The following is a 23,313-nucleotide window of genomic DNA, read 5'->3' as shown; positions in this document are numbered from 1 at the left end:
AAAGTTCGAATAAACTTCCTCCATTTTATAGACGTATAAGATCCACTTCTCATTCACGAGCAGAGCTGTTAACTCAGAGAACATCTGTATATGTAGTTGTAGTAAACTTGGATTTCTCTGTCGTTAGCGAGTAATAATTTGCGAGTGGAAATGTATATATGCACAAATAAGAGATAAACGTCTAACGTTCTTACAATCGTATTATTTGATGAAACGAAGGAGGAACGAATTTCGCTGTTAAATATACATATGTTTTCGCAGGATTCTCGTCACAACGTTGAATTTATTTGCTTGACTCAAGACTTCCACTGAGGTCTCTTTGTTTACTCAGTTTCACAAAATAGACTATATTAGTCTACGTGATCGTAGTAGCTGCATTGTGCCCGAGATGAATAATGTTAATATGACGCAATCGGATTTTAACTTGCTGTAGGTACAACTGCGATTCATTTTATGGATACAAAATTAATGATATAGGAATGTTTCTTGGAAATGAAGATTGATTCAGAAGAAAAGAATTGTCTACAAGTCCCAGTTTTTTCCGCAAAACTTTTCCAGTATGTTTTATAAGCAAGGTTAAGAAAAGAATGCTATATTGTATTTGTGTTTATATTTATTACCTCTTGCCTTTCGGCTTCGGGAGGTTCCCGATTTTATGCATGATTCCTTACAAATTCTATATAATTGCTTTCCTTACATTATACTTATTCTAATCTTACTCTTTACTTATCGCTATATAAACCTTAACTAATCATCTAAACAATTAATTTAATCAAACCTACATTCTTAGCAACCTTCTAACAATCATACTTTGGTTTGATTCTCATTTTGTTTCTTGGCCACTAAGATCACCAGATATCTCACCAATGGATTTTCACTTGTGAGAAACTGTGATAGAAAAAATTTGTGAAACACAAATTAATACGCATCAAGAGTTAATGCAAAGAATTACTATTTATTATATTTATTATATATATTTATTATATTCGTATATTAATTCGTACCCATTTACGCAATTAAGAACAGTTTCCTTTCCATTTCCCAACGAGAAATTGGTAATACAATAGACTGTATTTCGCATAGATGCCAGTCTTGCATTCTTAATAACAAGCTACGATTTGAAATGGTGTTATAATGTGAACCGATAATCAACTCCTATGTGTTATCGAAGAAGAAAGTAACCCATTGTCGTTTCATATTTTTATTGTAATTTCCTAACGAAGCGTTTAGGAGTTTATGTTTATAAAATATCTTTTTCTTATTTTTGTTTATAGACTACACCAGTAAAGTTTTGCGGGAAGGTACTGAAATACCCTGTACGTGTTTAGGAAAACATTTTTGCTGGAAACTTGGTTGGAGAATTTGTAAAACTATTCTGTAAGAACAATTTTTTGGTAACTTCAATTTGTCGTGAAATATTCCATCGTTTCCAACTAAATGAAATGCCCTGTATACCTACGTAACTTTGTTAGTGAACAATATGTATGTGTCGAATATTTTTGTCAAACTGCAAGTCAGCTATTTCGAACGGTGTTGATAATTTGATTTTATTATATATATTTAACGTTATTTTAACAGCGGAGGTCATTAGCGAAGCAGCACAGTTAGCAGTCTATAATTTTAAATACAATTTTGTAGATATCAGGAATCGAAGAAGGTTCAGCAGATTTTGGCTAGAATCCAACAATTTGATCATATCATTAGACGGTTTAGTAGTTCTCCTAGTTTTAAGTCTGTTATATTGTAGTATATAATATACAATTACTTTAACATGAAATTGTGTATCAAGAAAAAAAAAAGCGATTGTACTATTACGCAACTGTCTGGAACGTAATCTTAAGGTAATATTTGTTCCCTTATTTGAAATTAGGACATTGGTTGGTGTCTATGGACAACGGCAAAAGCTTTGTGTGAAGAGTGTTCGACTGAATATTTCTTAGATAATGTGTCGTCAGGTTGCTCCTCATTATCGGTTAATGGTGCAATGATAGTAAGTGTGCTTCTCTGAGACTGGTACCAGCACCATTGTGCGACGCAAATGTTGAGTCATCACGGCTGAAAATATCGTAATTACACCGTCCGTTTGCACACGTATATTTTCTCCTTGACTGTATGCAGTGTACCTGCAAATGGTGACGTGTCCAGAACATTCGAACTTGAACTGCATGATTTGCTCGCGGAAAGAATAAAGTAATGCATCGCAACCATTTCAACTCGCTTCCTTTAAATTGTGGTTATTTCCGTTTTTATCGGAGCTATATTTGAAAGTCGTGGTTCGAAATTTTAATAAAAGAACGTTATTCGGACAGAATGAGGCATTTTCATTTCTTCGATGTTTAATTAAAACTTTAAATACGAAGTAGCCATTTCCTCGAATTTAATAGATATGTACGAATAATCCTTCCTCCTTTAATTTTCTAATTTTATCGATAACGAAAATATAAGCACTTAGATGCTGAATCATTGCATAGTAATAATATGCTCTGATTTGGTAACGTAATATTGCGAATTAACTTTCGTTAAAATAAAAAATTTTGGTTAATTATTCAAACGAAGGAAAGGTATGATTTCTCCGAAGAGGTTTCCAATTATTCCAATATTTTGTTTATTCAATTTCGTCTAACACTCATATGATTTATCGTATACGATGACTGTCACGAAATCACTTTGAACATTTCGAGGACAGATTACGTTCTTGATGTAATTTACTTAGTAATCATATAAAATAAATCTTATTGTGACAAAGTGTCACTCAGTCTTCCATGAGACTTCACTCGTTAATGAAATATCGTGAACTATCTCGTATTGTATGATCTTCGCATTGATAATAACTGATTCAGTATGTTCTGTTTCTAAGTTTTGATAAGATTGGGGCAAATTTTGGCAAAACTAATTTTCCAATCGCTCAAAGGCATTTTACTTCTTAACCAAACTTTATTATTAAATTCCATAATTAAAAATATATTAAGTTGTGAGACATAAATTTACTCAACAATGTTTCATTATCGATTAAACGATTCTACAAAAGAATTACAGTTCACGGACAGCGAATAGTAAAGTTTGTTTTAAGTAATTGATAAGTTACATTAAGACTGTGAGATTCCTTTCCGATCTTCAAAATGGCTGGACGTTTCCGAATGCATATTCCTCAAAGACATCTTACCATAGTTTCTGTTTTTATTCCCAAGAAATATTTCATAATCAGTTTACTAACTCCCGACTGGTTCAAGTGATATTGATTGAATAATTTGCCACTAGGTTATGAACTAAATAAAATTTAATATGAAATTGTTCGAAAATGTTAAATGCAATTTTATTAATTTCTTCCCTATTACATAAAATTATAATTATTGACTTTCTTTCAAATCATAAAACAAAATAGTACATGTTAACGTGTGATTCATTCTTCGCGATATAACTTGAACACGTCAATTCGTTACGTATTCTTACAGAGGAAACATTATTTTCCTTGAAAGAAAGACAAACGAAACATAAGTTGTTAAACTACGCTCAATGTACATTTTTCTTTCATTGATCTTTTTTTTATGATTTGCACGTGATCTGCTCTTATTCTTCTCGTAGATATCCATTCAGAAAGGCGTTTCCCTGGTACCATTCATTCAATCGACGACAATATGTCGCGACACAATCACGCAATCATAGCACGCTGTCGAATAACATTGTTCGTTTCTTTCCGTAAAAGATTCATCGTTAAACTGCTATCACGGTTAAAAGTCTTATCGAAGTTAAAAGTCTTTATAAAGAGAAACATAATATTTCAATTACTATCGCTATGTTCTTGGAATTTTTAGATTCCAATCTTGTCTTCGTGATAATAAACAGAAAGACTTTCAATGTTGTAAAGAGAAAGTATAACTAACATAGGAGCGAGAAGACATGCATACTAACAACGGATCCTTCATATTTTGTTAAAAAATAAATTTATGTACTCTGTTACATATTCTTTCATTATGAACAGTTATTGAAATTAAACTGATCGAAGATTGATATAAAAGCTGAAATTATACAAAAAGAAATAAGGAGAAAATTGATATTATACGTATGGATATCTATAAATATATATATATACATATTGACAATGATTTTGAAAAATTGAATTTTTATTATGAAAAATTGTTTTCGAAGAGTAAAAATTCCTTGTATTCGATAAAAAGAAAAAATTCACGACTTTCTCTGATCTCACACAATGAAATAAATCTGGAATCACAAAAAGCGAATATTTCCGTTAATTTCGTGCAGCTTTGCCTTCATATTTTGCAAGTCACGTCCACTGTCTTCCATGCTTTGCACACTCTGTTAATCGGTTTCTAAAATTATCTGCGGGAACATAATATTCAGACGTCACAATCTGTGTTAAGGTCGAGCGAAGGAAAAGTGGAGCGAATATTCGCTCGTCACTCTCGAACTGCATTTCACGCGAAAACTTTATCGACAAGCCGATGTTCCAAGGAAAAAAGGATGAAAAAGCGAAAGAGCATAAATTTACGATAGCCTTATGAAAAAATAGATTAAATAATAAAAATAGAATAACAATGTCTTAGAGAAATATTATTCAAGGCTGTATCGACGAGAAAAATAGGTTTTGACACAAAGTCGAAAGTTTAGACATTACCCAGTGACTCTCCCGTGTCAAGCGGAGCCAGGCACTGTTTATAGATTATCACCGGGCGCACACCGTTGGTTGCTATAGTTTGAAAACGGTTTTCCACCTGTGTGCCACCTTTCGTCGGCACGAAGGAATCTCTCAAGGGTTGTATCCAGCGTGGGGGAGTCGATCACGGTTAGCCACACAGCGAAGTAACCCCGTCCACTAGGATAGAACTGTTGAAAAATGAAAGAACCCTTATCTTGGAGGATACCTGAAAGCACTCGACGAGAATCCCATTCGGCTGGCAGTTGATAAACCGAAGGAAAGGATCGTGGAAAGATCGTAGGCCTATCGAGAGTGGCAGGTAAGAAGTAAAAAGGAAGGAAGAAAAAGCGTGATCTAGAGTGGACAAACGTCAAGAAAAAGACGTTTCGGGGACGTGAAAGAGCGTAAAGAGGGATGTCTGAATGGGTGGTGTCTGCTCGTGTCGAGGTCGCGGTAGCCAGGTGAATGCTGGCTCGATCCTTGATCGAGTGATCAGTCATGCGAGCGACGAGGATCAATGTCTATTGTATCGTCTGGCCAATTACAAGAAGGGCGGCGAGCTGATCGAGTCGTACAATCAAGGTGGCCAAGCGGAAGTAGAAAAATTGATCAGGGAACAGTTCGGTGTACTGATGTACGCAGATGGGAAGGGTCAGGCGATCAATCGGGCGGAATATCTACGTTGGAAATTCCGTGACCTCGAGCATGTTGTGCTGCCAATAGAGGCTTCTTTGTCACAGTTCGATCCTCTGGCTCAATGGAACGATCATGAAGCATGTTGGCAGATGCAATATAGAGGATCACTCGGAGAGACTCTCCTGCATGTCCTGATTATATGCGATACCAGGATACACACACGATTAGCGCGTATTCTGCTTAAGTGCTTTCCACGATTGGCTATTGACGTAGTCGAGGGTGAGGAGTACCTCGGCGCTAGCGCTCTGCATCTCGCTATCGCGTACAACAATAATGAACTGGTTCAAGATCTCGTGGAGGCGGGCGCGATTATTTCTCAGAGGGCGATAGGCAGCTTTTTCCTGCCTAGGGATCAACAACGAACGAATCCAGCTAAGAATACGGATTACGAGGGATTAGCATACCTGGGAGAGTATCCCCTCGCCTGGGCTGCTTGTTGTGCAAACGAGAGTGTTTACAACTTATTACTCGACTCTGGCGCTGATCCTGACGAGCAGGACTCTTTTGGGAATATGATACTACATATGGTAGTCGTTTGTGATAAATTGGTATGTACTTGTTAAATTTGTTTATATCGTACGTCATTCTAAGCAAATGTTAATTTGAATTATTGTTTTGTTTCTGTAATATTCTTTGAATATTTCTATTTCACTGTTTCGAGAGGCATATTTTTCTATATTATGTAAGTTGGTTAATCGAACGATATCTTGTACAAGCATAATATCGTTATTCAAGGTTCAATTCGTGGTAATAGTTAATACGCAATGCTTTTTTTATTTTTTCTGATTCTTTTTCACCACATCTTTTATACCACACTCAGTCGCATAAGATCTCGAAGAAAACATATTTACGATATTTTCCCTAATAAATTATTGACAGAACTCTTTTTATGTATATGTATATGCATATATTCTGCATAGATATCGCATCATAATTTTCGAAGAAAAAATATCTATTATTGTTTGAAATTGTATGTCTAGAAAACCTTGAACAATAACTTATGATTGTTTTCTACAGAAATTTTTTAAACAACACTGAGCACTTGAATTCCTTGTCCTATAGCATGAGTATACCTAACTATAATTCATACATGGTAAACAGGAGGCATATCGACGAAAATTTAGAAGAAGGTTTCGCGATCTAGCAAATGTAGACGTAGTCGCAGTGTTTAAAAACCTAATTTACTCGTCTAGCCATGAAAGCTTTATAAGATAAAGAATTAATAAGCCTCATACGGCTTTAAACGATAAAATCGAATTAGCATTCACGACACCAGACAGAATATATCGTACGAACAGGCGAATTAATCGACTCACCATAAATATTATTCTGCGTATCGGTAATTTCCATATAACGTAATTAAAAATAGTTTACTCGGTTATCTGGTGTAACAACGCTCTAATAAAGGTTATTTGTTGGCAAACCGGTCAAAAATTGATTGCTATGTTGATTTCTTTCAAAGGAATTGGAAAAAATTTTAAGCTGCAATTTACCAATATTTTTGCCAGATTTTTTAAATTTTTTATTCGTAGCTATCTGCTTTTTTCACAAGGTCATATCGGTTTTCGTGGAAATCATGATCCAACCAAGTCGAAAGTTATTTCGGGAGAGTATGTATCTTTACAATTCATGCTACATTGATAAACAGTGAAATATAACAAAGCAACGGTGTATAAAAATGGAACATCGAGTATTCGAAAACTCGATTAACTACGATTTGATGTGTTTACATATATATACGTACACATGCAATATCGAGTCCATACGACTGTAACCTCGTATGACTTCTTTATTCTTTTGAAAAGACAATAAAAACAAAACAGTAGGGGAATTACGCTTTTATATGTGTACATTTTAGACAAATAAAACCACATTTTTTTTCAACCCCCGTAACACAGTCAATATCGCAAGTTTCTTCATAATATTCATTTTTATTTTTTTATCTTCATCGCTTATTTCATTATTACGTTACGTATCTAATATTACAATATCGTGCACGAACATTCTATTCGCTATTTACTTGCAACGAATATATAAAAAAAGAGAGAAAAATAGATATCACTGACCCAACGCAAACGAATACCATCTTAAACAAGAGACCACATAGCGTACTGGTCTGTTTTTCTTGAACCATCGAGAAAGATTTCCGCTAAATCGAGTACAATAGCATGGCTGTATAACGCAGGACATGTTCGGGTATGCCCTCCGTCATCCGAAGCTTCCTGCTCGCAATGGGATCGTGAATGCCGCCGGACTGACCCCATTGACGCTCGCCTGCCAGCTGGGTCGCGCAGAGGTCTTTCGGGAGATGTTGGAACTGTCTGCACGAGAATTCTGGCGTTACAGTAATATCACCTGCTCGGCATATCCGCTGAATGCACTCGACACGCTGTTACCTGACGGCAGAACAAGTACGTCGTAATGCTAATCGAATTACACGCTTTCGAGAATCGTCGTCCGGGTTTCGTCGTCCACGAGTAACGTTCAAGTGGCCACTCACTTTGTGACATGCCTTCGTATAACTGTCAAGACTCAACCCCGAATCGTCTTTAGATCGTTTTCTCTATTTCAGTGGAAAAAAGGGGACACCGGTTCTCCGGTAATACCATGTAATTGGCTCGTCCTTTTCGAATTCCGATCGACACCTCTTGATTGATTTTCTGAGGGAAATACCGGTGCTTTGAAATCAGTGTTCTGGGAGAGCCGGAAATTTGTAGCTGCTTTGGGACCTTTAATTTATGGAATTGCCAGATCGCGCGAATATTGTTGGTAATAGAAGATAAAATACATTCCAGTTTTGGTTTGATATTTAAGGTACTAACGATTTTTCGATGATACCAGCGCTCGTGGAGATAAAATATGGGTTTAAGAAGAACACTGTGCATGATTCGAGCTCGATTCGATATGTGATTTTACGCGTATGTGGTTGCGCGTATGATATTATTCTTTGATATGACGAGGAAATCACTAAAACCTTGAAGAGAATTTTTATGTGAAAGAGAATTTAAGATTCAAAAATAATTGTCTTATTTTTAAATAGTTATGTTTGTTCATTTCTAATAACAGATACGCACTTTACTATATATCGAGAGCAGATCGAATAATTTTAATAAATGACGAACAACATTCGTCATGGATTTCGAATTGCGAACATCTTTCGAAGCACCGTTGTATTTTATTTTTTGAACTTATTTATATGTAAATAATACAATAGTAAAATTTGACGTAAACATATTTCAAACATCGGTAGGGATTGATAGAAATAGAAGCAACTGTTGACAACTCTATCCGTAATAGTATGAAATAGCTTAATTCTGATACATTTCCAGTTAACCTGAGCACAGCGCACGTTTGTAATTTTGAGTTCCACTACTGTAACAACTTTTCGCTACTTCATCATTTAAGTTAGAATTGACACCGTGCTTCTATTGAGTAAACCTGGGAACAGCAATGCAATAGAATAGATATTTAGAATAGAGCAGCATAAAGTTTCTACAGACGAAAATATTTAGTATTCTTGCGGATTTAATTATTTAATTTATATTTATTATTAGACTTTCTTGTCAACGAAAACATTGGAGATTTAATCGATGCTTAAGCTTTCAATATTTTCTACTAGCGATAAATGTATCGCAGTCTTATTTTTAGAATTAAAAACTGGATGCTAATTGTGGATCGAACGAAACATTCTCCTTATTTGAATAGAATTTTCCTTTTTTACAAAACAGGATTTCTAATTAAACAGTTCACGAACGTTTATAAAAGCGGTTGACGAGAGACATATGATTAGATACGTTAAGAACTTTCTTACAGAACATGCAAATCTTTTAAGATCTTTCGTATGGACTTTGTAGATTTCCAAGAACTTTTTTAAGAATTTTGCGGATTTTAAGCGTGCACATTAATGAACTTTACCGACTTTATCAAGAATTTACTTAGACTTTGTACGCATTTGAGAAAGACTCGTTATAACACTCGTTAATTGCGATTATTACCAAATACTGAATCAAGAAACGAGCAATCATATAATTCGATCGTGGGATCTCGATATCCATGAGCAATCACATTACTCGCTATCGTCGTTTAATTTCCATGAAATTCGTCTTCGACAGAGAGATGCACCGTGCACGGAGCTAAATCCCGTTACCATGTCACGATCTGCATTTAAAGAGCCCGGCAATCGGACTTCTGCCAAATTGTATCGAAGTTCTCAGCAATCTCTTGAGCCTGCCTGCTTTCCTTCCCTCTCTCTCATTCACCTTCGAACTCGTGCAAAGTGGATGTATCCATCCACGATTGGCGAGTTTTCTAGACGTTTGGGTGATTCATGGGAAGCAAAGAAAGAAACGGAGGGGAAAGACAGAAACAGCAAGATAGAGAGATAGAGAGAAAGCAAAGATGCCAGTGTGAAGATTGTGCAACGTTGGGAATGCCACCCTCGAAGAGGGGCACGGAAACGGTGTAAGAAGGAAGACAAGGGAAAGCGGGTCGTTGCAGGATGCAATTACGGCCATTTAACGAAGTTTCGAGATTAGCCGCGGACGCGGAGTTGGGTGCTCGCGTTTCATTTAGTTTCGGAATCCATTATCCTTTCACCCAGCTCTTCCTCCAACCTAACCTCACTACCACTTCGTACCCACCATCGTCTCTCCAAGCTCCTTCGTTTCCTAGCCGTGTCCGTCTTTGTCACCGCGGCGTGAATGTCATCCGATGGATTCGCCGATAGCTGAGCCGAGACGAACCTACCGACTAAAGGATGGGGATGACACGGGGCGGAGAAGAGGGTAACCATGCCGTTGGTATGTATGTATAAGAGAGGGTGAACTTTGGGCTTGCTTTCCTTCCAGCGGGAACGCTTAATTACTCCGAGCCAAGGCCAGCTAGCCAGCCAGCCAGCCAGCCAGGGTCCGTCAGTTGGTTAGCCGGATCAGTTCAGTCCGCTGGGTAAACTAGTCTGCTAACCAAGATCCAGACTTTCCTCCTTATTTTCTTTGCCGCTTCTTCGCTCTTTCTTCCCTGTTCGAGCTTTTCGCATTTGTATTTGTCATGCGCACCGTGTCCGCGTGAAAGAGGGGAAGCCTTGGAAAAGAGTCTTTACAGGACGTCGCAGTTTTGAGGAGTCGCGTTAATTCCTTTGTTAAATCCTTTCGGTCGTCCTTTGTCGGCATCGTGAGAATTCCTCGTGGATCCGCAATGACATGAAATCGTCGAGACCTTCTTTCACCCGCCGTTGTATTTCCTTTCTTCTTTCGAAGAATCTTCCTCTTCTTTCGACGAATACAAGAGAAACTACAGGGGTCGAAAGGGGAGACAGAAAGAGCACACAGGCCACCGGGGAGACAATGTTTCGTCCACGTGTCGTCATTATCGATCATGTAGAATGAGAGACAGAGAGGGGGGGGGGAAGAAAGAGAATGAAATGGGGAGGAGCAACTAAAAGCGATAAAGTTGATCGATGATATTCCTAACGCCTCTTTGTTCTCTATCGAGCGGCTTGACACGAAAATTCATCGGGCGTATGCGTTCACAGGGACAGAGGTTTCCTGATATAATCTGTCGCGCTATTACATCACCAGCGATCGACTTTTGATGTTCCCTGATGAAATTAACCTCGGAAAGATAGCTTAAATCGATTACTGGGAACACGGATGGCCGCCTCTGCTGAAACGTTAATAATTATCCGGGCGCAGCACTTAGGGATAATTATCAGCGATAGCGAATCGTTATTCAACTTTGGCTCAACGTCCGTTTTTGCGGGACTGGTTGACCACCTCGGTCCACTCGTTGATCCACGGGATGACCATAGGTGAAGAGAGAACAGAGAACCGTCAGGGAAAACTTCTCGTGAGGTTCGTGCCGGAGTTGGATATAATTACGAGTTGCGGTAACGACCGCCTACTATACAGAAGTTCGTCGTGTGCGCGAACTTTGAACACCCTGTTCGACACAGTGGCGATGTATCGCCGAAAATTCAAGATTGGACGACAGCAACTGTCAGACGTAAGACACTTGGATCGTATCGTGTACGATGTATTTTCCGATACGCGTAACATATCGTGTGAATAAATTGCGGTTGATGAAAATTTGCAAAAGGGAATTGATAGAACTTGGTGAATGTATGGGTGAAATCACGAACACCCCGAGAAGACTCCTTTTATCTTAATCAAGCGTGCTGGAGAGTTTGCACTACAAAAATTTTATGGATGTTGCTGAAACAGGATAAATGTGCGTGCAAGATAGCGATGGAAAATGCTGTATAAATTCTTGGTAAAAAATGTGCCAAGAAAGTTTTAAAGAACGAATTCTGCGATAGAATGTCACTTTAAGACACGGATTTGCTAGGAAGTTTAGTTATTGCTTTAATTCGGGTTTGCTTGTCTTAAATTATCGAAAAAGGTTTCTCGTTACTGAAGTTTGCTGTTATCGACAGTAAGAAACTAATTTATGTCATATTTTCTTTCGTAAAATTGGACAGCTCTGCATCTAAAAATTATAAAAAACTCTTTGCTTAACTTAAAACATTTCATTTCACATCATTACTATTACCGATACCAAACAGTACTCGTTTAATAAGCTTCTGTAAATTCACGAATATCTCCTTCTTTTACAAAGTTTTGTTCAACAGTATTAACAGTTTCAAATTTAACTACATTCTGGGTACCTCTTAAACTCCATTATTCGACTTAAAATATTTTAATCCGCGTGATTATCAAGGGGACGTATCGGACAAGTACAGCATCGCATAGATATTTGGTCGCAGATCGAATTAATCGGTCTCGTAACAGTGTTTAAGCTTCGGTGGAACATCAAAGTGGCCAATCAAATTAATATTCGCGCACTATCCACGAACCGTTAAATGCTTAGTTAATTGAATCTCACAATGGAGGCTCCATATAATTCGGAGGTGCGAGAGAAAAGGAACGAGATAGATTCAGTCGTCCGAAAGCTCGAGCATCGATTCGATCGGCGTAGAAGACAGAGCGGGAATGGAAAGTTTCGGACCGGATAGAATGGGGACGCGGATATTCGTTGCCATTTTGCTTGCACATCTGAAATTCAATTTCCCAGCCAAAAGCTGTCGGGGAAGTTCCCATCAATGGCGGCTCCGCTGCCGCCGTCGCGGTGGAGTGTGAAAGAGAGAAGAATGGAGATTGACAACAGACGCGAGCGAACGTTAAAACGTTTCCTTGAAAATATCCAATGGAACTGCGAACTTTCCTGACGCTTTAAGCTACCGTGAAAGCAGCTTTGTTTGGGTCGACGACTGATTAAAGAGTCTGAAGGCAAGACGATCGAGGTGAGACGTTGCTATCGCCATCGTACGAAGAATTTGACGCGACACGGCGCGACTAGTCGAGACGACACGCGAAAAGGAAAACGAATCCGATCGATGAGCGCGCTAAACTTTACCAAACTTACCGACGATGAACGCTTAATATTTCAGGGCGAAGTCAGCTGAACAAAATTCGATAATCAATACGGATGACACGGTTAAAAGTTCGTTGGCCGTTGTTCGATATTTGTCGATTCTTTCAAATCTTTCACGCTCCATCGTACTCTGTAGACTGCTTTTGTTTCGCGATCAAATTAGTGTAACAATGTTGGATTGCTTGTAACAGTGTTGACCGAGCAATGTTCGTGGATTGTGTGATTTGAATGAAAGGATTAATCGATCGTGTGCAAGCCAACTTTGATTTAGCAAAAACGTGACAGATTTATGAGGTGCTATATGTCGTTAATTTCATGTACATATGATATGGATTAAATTTTTAAAATATTTGTATAATATTTGACAATAATACTATAAAATACAGGCGATACTGTCGGTGGTTCTTTTTCAAGGGGATGGAACCTTCGACGCAGTTTCGTTATTCTCGATTCTCGTTTTACCTTTTTAGCTATCGAATATCTTCAAATTCGTTTGTACCAAGATTTTAAACTCACGGTGTATATATTAAAGCGGAAACAAATAAATCGGCATAACGTTTTGTTACTAGCAAATGTGTAGTATAGATTTATCTATCCACGTTCACTAGTGAAAGTGTAAGTAATAGGTATCTCGTAAGCACTCCAACTGCTTGCCTTTGGTGAATGTTTTAAGACTTTGAATACTAAAAATACAAGGAGAGTGGTACTTTATGTGCGTCAAGATATAATACTCTAACGTGCTGTTACAAATCGAAACATCAATCAAAAGTCTTCTTTATTATTTTATTTTAACCTTACTTTGCCACAATTGGTATAGATCAAGAAAGACAGAGATCGTGCAATGTGAGTTTGAAGTGATTATAATAGTAAGTCTGAATTTATTAATTTCAAACGATTACTTCCAATGTCGAAGTACATTCGCTGTTGTAGTTTATCCATTTCCCTATTTATTGATGGCAGACACTCGTTAATAAAAAGAAAAAAAAAAGGAAATTATATATGTATAAGATACAGTGTAATCTATAAATAACACAGTGAGATGGGAACGAACAAAGATCTAGAGCGAGATACGAGCTCGTGTTTGCACAAATAAGGCAGCCGGTAAAAAAGATCAGCGAATGTATGAGAATCATCGATATTATTTATCGTCGTTCGATTAAAACTGTCAAAACGTTCACTGCACAAATTCATTTCTGCTACGACATATAAGTTACTGGCTACTTCTAACAGTGTGTGACAGTCGTCATTTATATGTGTTCGGTGCAACAATCCGACTAGTGCAGTACATCGAACTAACATTAGCTGACTTTTAGCAAGTTCGACCAGCAGATTAACGATTCGATGGAATTCTTTCGTGGTCTGCAGAATCGAGGTGGGCCGGCGTAAACTTTTATCTTTACATGCAAGAAAGTTTAGCCAGCGCACGTGGCGCGGTTACAGAAAAAGCCACCATCCTTCCTTCGCCGCTGCCCACCGTCGCCTCGAGGAAACTCGCGCATCTAATATATATAGCCGCTAATGCAAAACCCATAATTATCGCGGCGTAGAGAGAACCCTAAAGTGATGTTCCATTAACCGCAAATGGTCCTCTCCGAATTTCTATTTCAGACTGGAACTCCGCGCTATTTATCATTCTGAACGGTACGAAGGAGGAGCACTTGGACATGCTGGACGGTGGTATTATTCAGCGATTACTCGAGGAAAAATGGAAGACCTTTGCGCGGGTAAGTGCGTCCACGTGACAATATTCTCGCTACCACCTCCTTTCCGGACATTTTTCACGGATTCTAGCTAGACCAGCTTCCTCCTGCTCGGGGAAAGCAATGGTATCCATTAGACCGCTCCGTTAGGAATTTCCACCATTTGCTTATACGTTCAAAGAATTTAATTGATATTTTGCTGCTCGCATGCCTCATATACGGCGCTTTGCTAAATGTAGTATTATTGAGCAACGTGTGCAATTTTTCACAAGCAGATACAATGAAATTGTAGAATAAAAATTTCGTAAACGAGGAATTCTTATTTTTCGCTTGTATAATTAAAAAGCTTTACAAGGTATAATTCTATACGAAAGGATAAAGCGAGAGCCTTAATCTTTGTAAGTGAGCCTTTGTTTAAGAGAAATTCGATTTTGGAAATGTATAAAATTTTCGTACATTTTGTTTACCATTGTATAACGTGTTTCTCAGGTTTTTTTCACAAAACGATATTGGCATATTCTGTAGGTAAAAATAAGAGAAAAATATTATATAATTAGAAGCTCACAAGTATTTCATTAAAAAGTTATAACAAAAATATCAAATGATAACAGGCTGGATTTTTGTTGAATAAAACGTACAGATAAATGAACAGTATTGGCGTTAGCTTCACTTTAAAATATTGATCGATTTGCTACACTACGAATTATTTATTGATTGCATTCCATCGAATGCATTGCATATCCTTTATCCCCTACAAGAAAATCATATCCGATGCTCATAGAAACCAAACAATTTCTTTTCCTCGACTTATCCATCGTTAGTATTAATGTCTCGTTCATCTTAAATTAAAATTCAATTATCAAATGAAAATCTACTTTGATCCTATCTTGCCTATCTCCGTTATAATTTTTTAATATAACATTTATGAGCCTACATTTATGTAGCATTATTCTCTTATCTTTACTCACAGCTGGCACCGTTTTATAGCAAAAACCTGGAAGACTCTGTACGTAAGTATTGTTGCCGCAAATCGTCGAAAAAGCGCGGTCGGACAGTTACAGGCGGTAAGTACTTCCGTTACCATTTACATTCATCATCAAGCGCACGGTTATGGTTACAGTGGTCGCTGGGAGCTCGTTATCAAAACAAATCTCGAACGCGAGAACCATCGTCGTTTCGAATATGAAATAAATGTACGTGCAATTTAAAAAACGTCTGCTCATTAACCCTTTCGAGGCATCAAGTGCCATTGGGTGGGCGCGATTATGACCGCAATCAGTCGGACGTCGACGACTATCGTTGTTCCACGAGATCATTCGGAGATTGCCGAGAATCGTGAATGCCAGGCCGAGCCGGTCAATCGAAATAAATCGTGCGGCGCGTTCACCATTCCAACCTAGAAAACCTCTGGAAAATCCTGTCGATGCCACTCGATCGTCCGGCCGTCGAGCACGCGGGTGACAATCGTTTTCGAGTCAACGTTCGTCCAACGTCTACTCGACGTCACTTGGTAATCACCGGAATAATTTGAAATACGCTCGTGCACGTGTAAGTACTTGCCTGAGCAACGAAAATTTCTGGTGTACGTACCTGGTGCTCCTCGTGCGAGCTTCGTCAATTAGGACAGCTGACATGTACATCCAATTATAGGATTATTATTAGGGTTGACGTACGGGATACACGATAAAAATGTTAAAGGGGTGAGAATGAATGGTTTTGGCATACGTTTGATGTCTACTTGGCTTAGTATTTTCAACGAAGGGGGAGTTTCATTGATGATGGGCATTGAGTACATAGAAACGTTTCGTTAAATGTATTTTAGTTTAGGATCGACTGAGGTGGAAAGTGACAATTGAGTCTGTATTACGATCATGTAAAAATTATTCCACTCATGGAAAAGCATATAGTATACAGTTTTCTGAACTTTTGATAAGTAATATTAAGATTACTTAACAAAGAAAAATAGAAACGAAAGAACATGTTAGAATCGTTTCTTGTCCCGGTGTATGAAGTTGACAGTAACATGATCGGAGTTCCAGAGGATCAAGATATTAATTGAACTTCAAACGACGTTCGAATGTTTTTTGATGAAGAGATCGAAAAATCTAACTAAAAAAATGTGATTAATTTGATGTATATTTTTAATTTTGCGAAATATCACTTTTGCATCCTTTCATTTAAAATTTCATACATATTCATTTTATCAATTTACTATATTTTGCATATAAATTGTCTGTATAAATTATCGCAATATTTATATGTTATATACATGTGTTGCACAAACAACAAGAACGAAGTGATGTGAATATATGAATATCATCAATCATACGAAAAATATTCAACTTATAATATTAAATTATGTACGTATGTATAGGCAGACATGTGAGTACTTACACATAACAGGCTTTCCTAACTTTACAGTACAAAGTTCTTTAATGTCTATATTCGTGGAATCGATATCACGTTCTCTATTTCTCGACATAAGAAAAGTATTTTATGTTGCAAGGAGAAAAAAACGTTGGAATTACTCTCACGAAATCAAAGACGTAACGTTCCATGTAAAGCTATCATTTATTAATCGTGGAGCGTAATTACACGTATTTTCGTCGCTTTTACGAATTATTTTGATTAATTTCGCTGTTATTTGAAATAGTTTCGTAAAACGCGAGCACGAAACGTTAAAAAAACATGAACACGTAGAATTTATGGAAAATTCCATATTTAAATATCGCTGACTGTATTTTCCATATCGAGAATTAAAAGAGGTTATGCGGTAACCACCGATCCGTGTATTATTTTAAAAATTGTTTCCGATAAAAATGTAAAAAAGTCGGCCGAGTTAACACGAGGTTAAAAAAAAAAGAATTATGTACATAAATTTTCTTTTTCTTTTTGCTATCGATACGTATACATACATAATATCGAGATTGAATTGATTGCTCGTTACGGACATTTAAGAAATTTGTAATGGAGTTAATGGAACATCGTGTACAACTAGGGAGGAACATCATAATGGCACAGCATCCATGATATATCCCACTTATAGTACTAATCACGACCACGTTTAAACCGCATACAAGCGTCAAATGACCAATTATGCCATGATACTGTACACAGAGATTAGCATGGTTGTAGTGTAATTAATCACGAAGCACAATTTGATGGTAACACGTCATTAGAACAACTCCACGTACAGACGAGAATATACGTTACTTGAACATTCGCAAATATCTATTCGCGTTATCCGTCAATTTAAACAACACAATAACATAATGGAGAATTACGCTTATTATCGTGAATGAATCGCCATGAATCGCAATTCTGTTTGCGGCACTTAGAATTATCGCTTGGACGTTTCATCTTTTGTTATCTATGTTGGCTTTACATATTTTTCATGGTGACGTGCGATAGATATATGTTATGTATATATGCGTTGCAGATATTCAGTCATTTTTTTAGTGTTATATTTTTTATAAACGCATTTGTATGTTTTCCAAGTGGAAGTATTTCGACTGTTGATCATCAATTTTGAAATTTTTCGAGAGAGTTTTTGAACAAATATATTTGATCACTGCCGTTTATCGACCATCTTCTTTGTCTTGAAACAGGTTGAAAACAGCCCTTAAAATTTAACAGGTAGCTCAAAATATATTTTGAAAAAGTTAAGAGTCGCTGGTACAGAGATTCAAAATTATCAGGCTGTTTGGAAAATTTATAGCGAAATATATTAAAAATTTAGAAACAACGTATATACGATCCAACGTATTAACTATCGAAAACACTTTGAATATCTTCACTTATGGAACAACCTATGGAAAGATCAAAGACGACAAAGAATTATTCAATAATTAGCATACCACTCTAATAATTAGTATGCCCCTATGAAAGTTGCAGTTCTTGAAACGGTTGATCATCCTGGTGTTCCATCTGACATCACTCTCGCTAGCCGTGTATATGAGACCGTCGAACATCGGTGCCACTCTCCTGGAATGGCCGGAAGAAATCACGGAAGTTGGACGCATGATCGCGGAGTGCACCACGGTGATAGGTGTGCTGAGCTACATTTTGGTGCAACTAGGCGGCGAGGTCGTCAACATTGGTCTTCTGTCGTTCATGAAACAATTGGTACGTTTAATCTTAAATCTTGCTTCTGGGATGAATTCATCCCGCGCTGCGTAGCTGGAAAGATGGCTAGTGAATGACAGGGGCAAGCTAAGTATAGCAAAAGCTCCACTTATCCGATATTTACTCGTTTGTATAATCGGAGCTGATTTTCATATGACTGGATTTTGCTCGTTCGTTAGACTACAACGTGAGGCAGGACTAAGTCTAAGCCGACAAGTCTGAAGTCGAATAATGGAAATTTAGGAACAAATTCGATAAACCGAGTACTGTGGTGACTAGATTACGAAATTATTAAGCATCTATGGGGAATTGGGAGGTATAAACAGATGTAGAATATAGAGTGTGAATATATATTAGTACACGGTTTACTAATATATATATATATATAAAATATTCGAAGTATAGGGCTCGGTATGATATTTAGCGAGTAAAACAGATGTCTATCTGGATTACATTTTTTTAAATTGGGCTTGTAAACATACGAACGTGTATATTTCTTCGCAGTCTAGCGATGAAATTAATTCGGATAAATGGAGCTCGAACAAATAAAGTACTACCGTATTCCTGTTGTTCATCTCGCTTGTATGATCTTGTTTGTACGTCTGATACCTTCGACCAACAGGTGTGCTTATTTTTATGATTCTATTTGCTAAATTAGAAATAGCCAATCGAACCTGCATTCCTTTGCCGAATAGTCTTTTCAGTTCTCTATTATACATCGACGGTACAGCCGTGAAAGTTATACTTTCATGAAATACTCTGTTGTTCCATACATCGAGATATCTCACTTGGATGGATGGACGGAAGCAATTTCGAATCTCTCGAATCGCGCCGCGGGTATCGAAGGTTGAGCAAACCGCCAGTGAACTGTAACGGGTCAGGAGTATAATGGAGGAAAGGAAGTATTTCGTCGTGAATGCAGTACGCTGCTAGATACGAGAGATTCCTCTTTTTTTTTTTTTTTGTTGGTTTGGCTGGATAGAGCGTGCACGGGATTCTGATCGCAATTTGAAAGTAAACGTATGCCGCGTGAGATTTTTTTTTATTTTTTACAGGTAGAAGCTGGAGAAGAATGTAAAAATCGTTGTATAACAATTTCTGTGGTATTATATGGAATAATTCATCAATTGTTGTTACTAAAAGTTCCATAGAAAAAGGCATCTGTCAATCTTTATCCTTTTACGGAGGGAAAAAGAAAGGTTTTATATTCGATGTTCATTGCATACATTTCAATCTTTTTCACAAAATCGGTATGTTCTATCATTTCGATGGGTTTTGTTTATAAGTATTTCAGAGGACCGTATTCAATTGAATTATTTTAGAGATCTCATGATTGCGGTTGCTTTTTAGGCAAAACGTATTCAAATTAGATGAACATGGATTAGACGAACGATTCGATTCAGTGCCATGTGTATCTCTCGATTTTCGTATTTTATAAAATACATTCTAAAGAATATTGTATTAATGATTATTCAAAAATTACAAGTTGCTAAAACACCGTTCTGCCTCGAAACTCACGATTAAAGCTTGGAAACGAGAATGGAAACAAATCGTTGTCACGTGTCAAACCAAACACAAGAAACTTGCATCGTTTATCTAAAAGGGGACATTGTTCGCGAATTAATTTCTCACTAACGGCCGAATTACTCGTAAATCGCGCTCATTGAGCATTCTCGTACGGGGGAATACGTAATTCGTAATTAGCCTGGCTCGCTCGATAACGTAGACATCAAGTGTACAATATAATTAGGACGACTTGATATATGCGGCAGTATTATGTGATATATCGCGAGTTATTAATCGTGATCGCGTATCAACGTTACCGTGAAATCCTTTTCGAACCACCGAAAATGATTTTCTAGGAAGCAACTCCGATTTCACGGTACAATTATGCAGATCGTTTGCTTGGCGACGCAACGCGTTGCCACGTACCGAAATTCCATGGCGTATATCGATTCCTCTGCGGAAGGCCGTGGAGCGTGCAAGAATACGTGCTACCTTTGACGTTTCACCTGCGCATTTACCTTACAGAGTCACGAGCCTGCCAAGCTCATATTCTTGATCAGCAATCTGCTCATACTCGCGTGCATACCATGTCGTCTTGCTGGTAATAGGCATGCTGAAGACGCGATACTCGTGGTTGCTGTTCCCGGCTCTTGGTTCCTCCTCATGTTCTTTGCTGGGTGAGTGATGTTTTGTGTTCTTAATTGCTACTGAATTTCTAGTGTTACGCTACACGCTTAAGAGAAGGAACAACTGAATAAGAATTCAAAAGGAAATCTCTTTCCATTAATAATTGCCAATTCCGTATTAAGCGTGCTCAATTGCTGTAATTTTTATATATGCCTAATTATTTTCTATATAATTATTTTTATATATCCGCAATTTTGTACGTACGCTTAAAAGGACCTGTAACCGGAAGGAATGAAAAAATCCGTTTTTATTGCCGACTTTTAATCAATTGCAATTTTTTTCTCTTAAGTACTATCTCTTTTTGTTTGATAAAACTAATTCTATTTTATTTCATTAATAACGACATATAAGTTTTAATCGTATTACATGTAAGTCTATTATTTTAGTAATTAGTAATTAGTAAGAGTATTAATTAACGAAGATAAAAAGTTATTTTATCATTGTAATGTTAATGTCACAATATCGACTGCTTTAGAAAACTGTTTTTATTTTACGTGTAGTTACATTAGATCTAAGGTAGCGACTTCTTGAACATTACAGACTTCGTATAGTTAAAGCGTTATCTTTTCACGGGAACTACGTATTAAATATATGTATGTTCTTAAGAGTAAAAGATACGATAGGAAATTATATAAGAAGCTTACTTTACTTAACTGATGAACTGTTTGATGTATTACTGATATATTACTTGTTCCAAAACCTCTTGCACACGTGTAAATGCTAATTAAGTCAGCAACAAGTAATAGAATGATCGTAACAGCCTCCAGACCATGAACTAATCTCTGCCATTGAAATGGAACGAACGTTTATAGATTTTCACGGCGGAAATGAAAATGGAGCTTTGAAAGGAAATTTTTATTTTATCTTCTATGTCTTTGCTTCGTAATCAGTTAAAATTACTTGAACAATAGAAGTTAAAAGGTATTAATTTATAAAAATTTGATTCCATATTCGATAAATATTACTCGTAATATATTTAACAAATTCTCTAGCTTCATTTATGTTATATCGAATCAAATAGATTAATTTCATGTTTTATTCCTTTTTTTTTTTTTATAAAAATAGCTACCTTAAAATCTGTATCTTTGCTAATAATCTAAAAGATAACTCATCACACAATAAGCTTACAGTCTGTGTATTCTACGCTGTATGTTTATCAACTTCTTATTTGCATGTTAGTTAAGCATGATTGCATCGTAAGTGAACTTAGAAATAGCTGAATTAATGTCTAATGCATTGACAGAACTATGCGTGAGTCAGCGGTGACCCTCGATGTTTATCAGTAATTATACTTCTCCAATAAAGAACACGAATAATTTACCATTTGACATTGAAATTAAATTCTGAAAAGAAGTGCGGAAAAATGTTTTATAAACTTGAATATATTAATATATATTGTATGCATTATCTTATATAGTTCAGTGCTTTATGTATTTACGTTAACGCATTTATTACAACAATTAACTGCTAAAATTTCGTGTGTGACCGTTGCATTAACTGAGAGGATTTACAAACCCGCATTTATCTAGCGCGACTTTACGCTACGCTTCGTTAATAGAATGTGAATTATTAACGGAATCGGTGTTTGTTAATAATATAGCAGGTAACGTCGAATGGATGTTTCGCCGTTGAAATTCCGTTGGTGGCTAGTTAGCTTATGATAGAAATATTCATGAAGAATGATAAAAGAATGCTCGATTAAGTATTATGTTGCCTGATCATGCAACGTTGGCTACACGTGTTATTTAAAATACCTGGGATGATATTTTGTAACTTTGACGTATCTCCTTATTTACTATAGCGTCGCAAGTTGCTTCGTTTTTTTTAAACGAATGAAAATTTCTGAAATATTTCTGACAATATAATGGATGTCAAGCAAATATATAAATTGTTGCAACGTAATAGTAAGTAAACATGTTAATTTTGTTTGCAATAAATGCAACGCTGAGTTATAGTTATTTTTGCTAGTTTACTATCTTTTTGTTATGCAGAGGATTTAACAAATTTAAGGTTTCGAATATCCAGGTTTTGACTATCATTCGAAAACAAACATTTAATTCGGAACTAAATAATTGACATACAATCCAACTGGTTAGATTTTGACGTGAAATAACTATGAGTTATATCCGTTCCTGGAATGATATGTAATGATCATAGCATAAATTTGATTAATATACTCAGGATTATTAATATTACTGATAATGGCGCGCATACGTTAGATCAATAGCACAAATTTACTACATTTATATTATTAAACACAAACGAAAATATAAATCAATGATAAAATTAAACGAAATTATATATCAATGATAAAAGGTATACTAACTTGATTATTTAATAGAAACATAGAAAATTATGTGATACGATTTAAAAATAATACAAAATGTTAAAACGTAATTTGTCTTAAATCTCTTAAGTGGAAACATAGTGATATTAATGGCTACATAAATATTCGTTATTTGCAGTCTTACAAGATAAACGATTATTATCTCGCGTGATTAAATGATTATTTAGAGG

At 36.6% G+C, this 23,313-nt stretch overlaps 1 protein-coding gene across 2 annotated transcripts in view; it reads left to right on the top strand.

Moving 5' to 3' along the window:
- Positions 1–3,374: 3,374 nt before the first annotated feature.
- The window catches only part of LOC132907310 (uncharacterized), a 55,561-nt gene continuing 35,622 nt past the window's right edge, over positions 3,375–23,313 (top strand). For both annotated transcript variants that reach the window (XM_060960275.1, XM_060960265.1), the window contains exons 1-5: positions 3,375–5,898; positions 7,536–7,761; positions 14,387–14,502; positions 18,367–18,603; positions 20,635–20,786. In XM_060960275.1, coding sequence (XP_060816258.1) covers positions 5,077–5,898; positions 7,536–7,761; positions 14,387–14,502; positions 18,367–18,603; positions 20,635–20,786 — 1,553 coding nt within the window. In that variant the 5' untranslated portion in view covers positions 3,375–5,076. The remainder of the gene's footprint in view (positions 5,899–7,535; positions 7,762–14,386; positions 14,503–18,366; positions 18,604–20,634; positions 20,787–23,313) is intronic.

This window comes from Bombus pascuorum, chromosome 1, assembly GCF_905332965.1.
Source record: "Bombus pascuorum chromosome 1, iyBomPasc1.1, whole genome shotgun sequence".
NCBI lineage: Eukaryota > Metazoa > Arthropoda > Insecta > Hymenoptera > Apidae > Bombus > Bombus pascuorum.
Note: the sequence above shows the minus strand (reverse complement) of the source record. Positions and strands in the feature narration are given on the sequence as shown.